The sequence below is a fragment of the Halyomorpha halys genome, unplaced genomic scaffold (assembly GCF_000696795.3).
Source record: "Halyomorpha halys isolate HHAL.00 unplaced genomic scaffold, Hhal_1.1 Scaffold5444.1, whole genome shotgun sequence".
Classification (NCBI taxonomy): domain Eukaryota; kingdom Metazoa; phylum Arthropoda; class Insecta; order Hemiptera; family Pentatomidae; genus Halyomorpha; species Halyomorpha halys.
Window position 1 is genome coordinate 13,832 of NW_027111629.1, and position 8,765 is coordinate 22,596.

The 8,765-nt window shown below is 29.6% G+C and overlaps 1 protein-coding gene across 1 annotated transcript in view; it reads left to right on the plus strand.

Annotated features, from left to right (window-relative positions):
- The window catches only part of LOC106691946 (uncharacterized), a gene marked incomplete at both ends in the record, with an annotated part of 21,273 nt that extends 12,939 nt beyond the window's left edge, over positions 1 to 8,334 (plus strand). Inside the window, 7 exons of the mRNA XM_067049716.1 lie at positions 2,421 to 2,510; positions 3,370 to 3,465; positions 4,038 to 4,181; positions 6,438 to 6,575; positions 6,930 to 7,121; positions 7,423 to 7,599; positions 8,158 to 8,334. Coding sequence (XP_066905817.1) covers positions 2,421 to 2,510; positions 3,370 to 3,465; positions 4,038 to 4,181; positions 6,438 to 6,575; positions 6,930 to 7,121; positions 7,423 to 7,599; positions 8,158 to 8,334 — 1,014 coding nt within the window. The remainder of the gene's footprint in view (positions 1 to 2,420; positions 2,511 to 3,369; positions 3,466 to 4,037; positions 4,182 to 6,437; positions 6,576 to 6,929; positions 7,122 to 7,422; positions 7,600 to 8,157) is intronic.
- Positions 8,335 to 8,765: the final 431 nt, after the last annotated feature.

Sequence of the window (8,765 nt, forward strand, 5' to 3'; positions counted from 1 at the left end):
AAAATAAACGTCATGAAAGAATAATAAAAATAAATAAATAAATAATAATAATGATATAAAATGATAATAAATGAGCAAAGAGCAAGTCAGGACAACATTCCTGATCAAAGGAATCGGTTGAACAGAAAGAAATAATGAAGCGGAAGCGTAGAGGAGTGGGGAGGAGGTAGCCAGCAAACTGTTTAACGGTTTTATTTCAATTTCTAATACGTCGCGTATACAGGAAGTAGTGATAATGATATGACAAAAAATGATAAGAGAAAAATACAAAAGAATACAGTACATGAGTTATTACATGATAATAATAATAACTATAATAACTAAGTAAAATTAGAATGACACATATCGTTACTAATAATAGGAGATTATACTGAAGAAAATAAAACAATATAGGATATAATAAGAATAATTGTAAAAGAAGTAACTAATAAAAAATAAATAAGTAGTTTAAAATAATAAAAAAAAAAATAAACTGACACAATGACGACATACAAAAATTCTTAAAATCAACAATCCCTTCACTTCGTCTTGGACTCAAATCTCAAAATAAACTATCTTACTTTTTTACTAATACCAAAGATCCTATCCCACTCCAATACCGTTCTAATGTTGTATACCGGATTCCTTGCTCCTCCCCAAACTGTAATTCTTCATATATAGGCGAAACTAAAAACCACCTCAGATCACGTATCTCTCAACATAAATTATCTATAACTTCCCACAACTCATCCGCTTCCAAACTTTCAGAACATGCCCTTACGCTTAATCATGCTTTTGATTTTAACCATATCACTATTTTAGCCACTGTTCCTAATTACCAAAAGAGACTCATCTCAGAATCCATTTATATACATCTTGAACCCCTTCCAGTTAACTACAAAATCGATAAAAACTGTATCTCGCATACATACAGCCATATATTAAACTCAATTAAGACTAAATAATTTTATACTCATTTTATTATCATCACCAAACATTTTCTTTTTATCACTTATATTACCTATCATTGCATTTACCTATATTATTCATCTATGTTTTATTAACTTTACATTTACTTTGTTTTGTTTTTGTAAACTTTTATTTCACATGTTTCTATTTAATTATTTCACTTTTCATTATCATCACCTATATGGTTAACATTCCATCACATTTTTTCACTTATTTTCTATACTTTATTACTTATTATTAATCTTTTTATGTACTTCTTTCTACATCACACCTTGTACTTTTATATATATTTTTATTTTATTTTGTAAACTTTCACTTCCGATTTTTAAATTAACTTATTTCACTTTATGATATTCATGTTACTCCTGTTACCTTTACTATTACTATTATCAGTGTAGAGAAATGATTATTTTCACGATATATAAATACTACAGTTTCTATCATTGTTTATTTATTTTTCTTACTAACTTCTTTGTAATTTTTTTTTTTTATTATTATTTTAAACTACTCTTTATTTATTTTTCATAACTTACTTCTTTTACAATTATTGTTATTATATCCTATATTGTTTTATTTTTTTCAGTATAATCTCCTATTATTAGTAACGATATGTGTCATTCTAATTTTACTTAGTTATTATTATTATCATGTACTAACTCATGTACTGTATCATTCTGTATTTTTCACTTATCATTTTTCATTTTTCGTCATATCTTTATCACTACTTCCTGTATCCGCGACGTATTTGAAATCGAAATAAAACCGTTAAACAGTTTGTTGGCTACCTCCTCCCCACTCCTCTACGCTTCCGCTTCATTGTTTCTTTCTGTTCAACCGATTCCTTTGATTAGGAATGTTGTCCTGACTTGCTCTTTGCTCACTTTTTTTTCTTTATGTTCAGTCTTTTAGGGCTACATTTTTTTTCTTATATTCATTATTATGTATGTTATTACTCTACATGTTCATTCTGTGTGTATTATTTATTATTGTATTTTTTTTTATTTATACTTATCTTTGTACATCTTATTTCTAATTTCTCTAATTTACTGACACCATTTTAATATATTTTTTTACGTTCTGCCATAGATTACCTTATATTTTATGGTATCTTATACTCTTTTTTCCAATATTTGTAGTTATCTTCTTCAAAACAGCATGAAGCACTACAAACCGCTGGCACTTAATTTAAGTTAAATAATTTTTGTAATATAGGAATTGCTTTTTGGCCGACCCATACCATCTTCCTTTTAAGAATTTATAAATAAATATTTTTGTGTTTCCAATGAAGGAATATAATTAAAAAAAAAAAAATGGACAGAGGTTTATTCGTTTCAATTTATGTTCTTTCTCTGCTATATTGGAAAATATCTATTATCACGTACGATTCAAAATGTTATAAATAGATATAATAGAATATTTTAATGATTGATGACATTTTTAATTAACATTTCATTGTACGAATATTGTTTCAGATCAACCTAATAGTTCATCAGAATACAGATCGGAATTCCACAGGATATTAAAGCCAAAAAAACCAGAAGAGCAACCTGAACCGTATCAAAGTGAGTAACAACACTCCTATTAAAATATTTTTTAAATATTATCATATCTTGACAAGAGACTTACTTGGAATCCACATACAAGACTGAAACGACAAGAAACTGCTCGTAGATTCCGATTGCTACAACACCTACTTGACAAACGCTCTAAACTTCCCACTCACTACAAAAAATTATTAAACAATACGATAATCAGACCAAATTAGACATACGGAATTGAGCCCTAGAGCTCTACCAAACCATCAAATTCCTCCCGCATCCGATCCTTACAATCCAAAATCCTACGTAAAATCCGTGATCCTCCTTATTACGTTATAAATAAACTCGTTCACAAAGACCTTAACATCCCATTCGTTGCAGATTTGACCCAAAACAGATACGCGTCCTTTCATTCCAAACTCCTTACCCATTAATTGTTAATTTCTCATCCTTAACAATCCCTGATAATCCTCAGAGGCGTCTGAAAAGAAGATGGCCACGGAACCTTCTAATTTAAATTAATGCTCGAAGTAACCAATGGGTGGTTCCTTCCCAAGATTTTCAAGTGTATATGAAACATACAACATATTTACTTATTGTATTTATTATTTATACAGTTGTAAATCACATTAAATAAATAAATAAAAACAATATTATCACACATCTTAATAAGCCCTAATCACTATCAAACAACCATGTATTCTATCTGGTGATCTATGAGGTACAAAATCGATCAAGATTCCTATGATGCAGTTAAAAAAATCGTAGTTGCTCTTAAGATGAATAAAATTAAAGTACACAAATGAAATTTGTAAAACATACCTGTTAGTGATTACATTATATTACAAGTCACCACAATGTTTCATTATTTGTTTTTTCGTAGGTCCATTCTTGTTTCCAATTAAACACAGAAACATGCCCAAGAAACAAAATAAATCAATGGACATACAAGGAGACAGTTCATTTCTCTTCTATCGCGGTAAGTACTTTTAAACTATTATTAATTTATCTTGTAACTCTGTCTATAAAATGTATATCCGTATTAAGTAATTTCATATCTTTTATCCGAGTTATTCTCAATACAGGTACTTTTATTTATATGATAGGCCAAGTTTCATATAGTTATAATCAATCAGGTGTCATATGCTAATAATCTATATGTGTTGTTAATAAAAAAAAATTGTTAATTATTATAACTTTAAGGCCAAGTCCGGAAAGGCCCGATTATTTCTTTTCATTATAAATGAGGTAGCTAAATTAATAAAATTTTAGATGTTATTTCCATAATACCAAAATTACATGCAAGGAAACACGGTGGTCTCATAGCGTCTAGTAAATTCTAGGAATAAGAATGAAGAAAAACTTTAATGATGTAATCAATAAGAAAACAAAATAGTCAGTATAAAAAATAAAATAAAAAATGGAGTAGTGAAGGAAAATAATATATATATTTTTTTATTTAATATCAATAATTTGTAAATAATAAAAAGAGCAATTAAACTATTAGCAATGAGTAATTATACGTTATAACTATTACCAATTTGATTTTAGACCGTGGAATTCCGAAGAAAAACAAGTCTAGGTCTTTTTTACGGATGCCTTTTATAAAAAAGCAGAAGACTGGACGACCTATGAGTAAACTCATAAATCCAATTCCTGATATGACTCTCCCCACAACGATAGCAAGGACACCTGGTAAGTAAAAATATTTCGTTAAGATGATTTAATTACATAATCAATACGAAGCATTGATATACATTTAGCTTAAGAGAAACTGCTTCCTAAAAAACATTTAACCTATTATTTTTCGAATTAAGTATATATTATCAAAACCCTTCTCTAATAGAATTACTGTTATTTCCCTGCATATTATTTGACGTAATAATGCTTCAAAGTCAATAGAATATGTCGTTATAAAAATAAGAGAAAAAAAACTTTATTAAAAATGTATTGTCCAAATTTATTAGATTGCCTCATACACAGCATACTTATGACTAATGAAAAACATAGTTGTTTTAACCCTATTGATATAAGTTACAGCATATTTTTTTTTCTAGTTATACATGATTTATTATTGTTTCCCTTACATGATTTATATTTCTTCTTTTGATCTTTTTATCATTCTTTATAAGTGTGTTTAATTTCTCCATTATTTCAATTTTAAAACTTTCTCTATTTTTCACAACAAATATTAAAAAAAAAAGTCAAGTCATCAGTTTAGAGCTCCTCTACTGCAGTTATCATTTCAGATTTCTCCAAGATCGGCAGTGTCTATCAACACACCTCATTGTGACACAGACACATCTGTACACATCCATCCTTAGGAAATTTCGACTGTTCCACCAAGGCCACTTACAGCGCCTAGTACTCATAAGGTGAATACCTTACCAGTTGCACATTCTCAACAAAGCACATTGCACCAATATGAGCCAATGGGTTTGCCACAAGTTACAGCTGCGGGCGCAGCAATCAGTTTTGAGCTTGCCAATTACATGGATCTCCAATGGCAACAAACTGTGAGACATCTGTCTTTGAATAGAGAAATTGAAATTGGCTATCAATTGACTCCTTTTTCAAATATGCTGAATATTTCGGAGGATAAACAACCAAAAGTAAAACCTATTAGCTCCAAGAATGAAGTACAGGCAGATAATATTATAGTATACAAAAATGGGATACCTAATGCCAATGAAAGAAGTGAGTTTAAAGCTCATCTTAGCAGAGATAATTTGGATAATTTCACTCTGCCTACTGTAATCAGGATAGAATCATCAGAAATTTCAGCAATACCACCTCAGATCCCTAAGACTACTCCTGTTCAAACCAGTGGGCGACACAACATGGAAAATGTTCAGAATGGAACCAAAATTGATGATATCATCCATCGCAACACTACTTCCATCCATAATGGAATAATGGAAATATTTGAACACAAAAGGACTCTCCATTTCCTCATCCATATCCTCAACGAAGTTCATTTCCACTAGCTAGACAGTCTCAACAGACTGTTTCAGTAGCAATAACAACAACTGTTACTCCACCTCTGGTTACCATTCTACCCAAAGGACTCTTTCAGCAACTCAAATGAACTCTTCAAAACTTCAATTGCAATGTACAACTGCTTCCCCCAATTCAGAAGATGGGGCACCTCTATCTTCAAATCTTAACTGTCATGCTATATCGGGACCACGGCTTAATTGTATGTTCTTACAACAATCTTTTAATGACCAAAATCCAGGTAACATATTTTGGTACAGTGCAAAAGGTTACTTCATCTCCTTCTGCATGTTTATGGATGATTATATTTGAAACAAAGTAAGGAGCATTGAGGATTTTGTATTATAAGGATTGGATACGAGAGGAATGAGGAGAATATAGATCCTTATAAGTAAAATTAAAGTTGTCATTTTTCTTTTCAAATATATTCTTTCAACCCCCTATTCCAGTTATGTGCTCATATATCCCCTACATACCAATCAACATTAGCGATTCTTCAATCCAATAAGAGTTAAAAAAATGTCCACACAAAAAGTGGGGAGTCTCTTGGATTATACCGTGAAAATGTATTTATAATATAATCCGTCAAGCTATCATTTCTGAAATATAACACAAAATTAGAGAAGCCTATCTAAATGTCATGAGTTATTGAAAAATCTCTCTAATTTCTTACTATTTACAGATAAAAAATTAATATGTTAACAAAGCTGAAGATATTACTATTTTGTATAACATTTTGAGAAGAATTAATAATGATAAAACAGCTAGAAGTAGTAAATTAAATCAGAGTTAGAATGTGCTTCTCTTATTTTTCATTTTATCTTCGGGAATCATGGTGTCGGATCATTTGGTAGACTATAATATAAAGTTTAAAATGTTATGAATATGTAAAAAAACAAAAAAAGAACATCATTATTATCTCTGATTAGTTACACCGAAATTATTTTGTTTTAGGTCATATAAAGTCCATGATGCAACTAATTTTTGGAAAACACACATCAACGACGAGAAGAATTCCTGAAAAAATAATGCAAGATACTAGTCATGCGACTCAATCCACAAAGAAAAAAGAATCTCGTACTGGAACAAGAAGTGAGAAAAAATATTTCATTCGGATAATTTATGATTTTTATTGTTAATTTATAATTTATGATTTTCATTGTTAATTTACAAGATACATTATTGTTAATTTACATCTTAGTGTAACATTAGCTCAGATCAGTCAAAACATTGAACCAATCAACTATTGTGAAATCATTATGATACTTCGAACGGATTAGAACTAACAAGTTGTAATAAGAAAATAAAACGACGCTCCTTCGGAGAGAAATATCTGTGCGAAGTGTCGAAAGTAGTTTTATTTGACTAGTAATATATTAGGAATAAATAAATGTTTAAATACTAAGCTACACCGATATTTATTAACACGAAAAAATTTGATTTTAGGTGGTGCCTCTGCTACATTTCGTGAACGCAATAACAATCGGGAACCAATAGTTCCAACTGTGAAGGTTTTCCTGGACCATTCACTAATACAAATAATTCCCCTTACAGTTCGCAGAGCAACCACCAAAGTTACTACTCAGGCCAGTAATACTAACTCCGATAGAACCGTTAAATCAGTGACACCGAATAAAGGTGAGAAAAAATACTTTATTAAGATAGCCGTTTATTTTTATGGTACATTTTAGTGTGGCCATAGCTAAAGACAATATACTTTAACAATAATAAAAAAAAAAACCAAAACGCTCAAACTTGATGTTTAAAATATTTAGTGTATTTTGTTTTAATAAAAACAAGCCATGATCATTAAGGTTTTTTCATTACAAAAAACAATGAATCTTTGTGAACAGTAAAAACAAAGAATTCGACATTTTTATAATCAATTAAAATATTAAGCTACACCGATATTTATTGACACGAAAAAAAATGATTTTAGATGGTTTATCTACATCGCAAGCCAGTGACAACATTTCAGAAATGCCCCGAATTATTGTAGGGGAAATCGTATCAATAGTCAGACCCATTACCAAGAAAAAAGGGCCCCCGAAAAATACCACGCCAAGAAGTATCACAAGTTCACAAAGCACAAAGAAATCTCGGAAACCATCTCAAAGTGAGAAATAATACTTTATTAAAGTAGTCAATATTTTTATGGTACATCTTAGTGTTGCCATAGCTAAAGACAATATATTTAACCCACAAAAAAAAATCTAAAACACTCGAATTTATTGTTTCAAATATTTAATATATCTTGTTGTAATAAAAACAAACCATAACCATTAAAGTTTTTTTCATTACATAAACAATAAACCTTTGTGAACAGTAAAAGTAAAGCATTAGACATATTTATAAGCAATTATGCTATCTAATACTTTTCTGCCATAAATTTATAAGTATTCCCTTCCACAATAATAAAGCATTGTCGTACTTTCAAGGAAGCAGAGCTAACAGATCGATAAAAAGAACATAATACCACGCTCCTCCAGGCGAGATATTTGTTATAGCTATCCAAAGTTGTTAAAGTAGTATTTTAAATAAAATAATGATTCAATATGTGATTTTTCACAAGGTTTATTTAAAAAATATATGTACATTAAATATTAGATCTAAATGAATGTTTAAAATATTAAGCTACACTTATATTTATTGACACGAAAAAATTTGATTTTAGATGGTTTCTCTACATCGCAAGCCAGTAACATCATTTCAGAAATGCCCCGAATTATTGTAGGGGATATCGTATCAATAGTCAGACCCATTACCAAGAAAAAAGGGCCCCCGAAAAATACCACACCAATAAGTATCACAAGTTCACAAAGCTCAAAGAAATCTCGGAAACCATCTCAAAGTGAGAAATAATAATTTATTAAAGTAGTCAATATTTTTATGGTACATCTTAGTGTTGCCATAGCTAAAGAAAATATATTTAACCCACAAAGAAACAAACTAAAACACTCAAATTTATTGTTTCAAATATTTAATATATCTTGTTTTTATAAAAACTAACCATAACCATGAATGTTTTTTTCATTACATAAAAAATAAACCTTTGTAAACAGTAAAGCATTCGACATATTTATAAGCAATTATGTTTTCTAATACTTTTCTGCCATAAATTTATAAGTATTCCCTTCCACAATAATAAAGCATTGTGGTACTTTGAAGGAAGCAGAGCTAACAGGTTGAAAAAAAAAAGAACATAAAACCACGCTCCTCCAGGCGAGATATTTGTTTAAGGTGCCCAAAGGATAACGTTGTAAAATAAGTTTGATAATTATA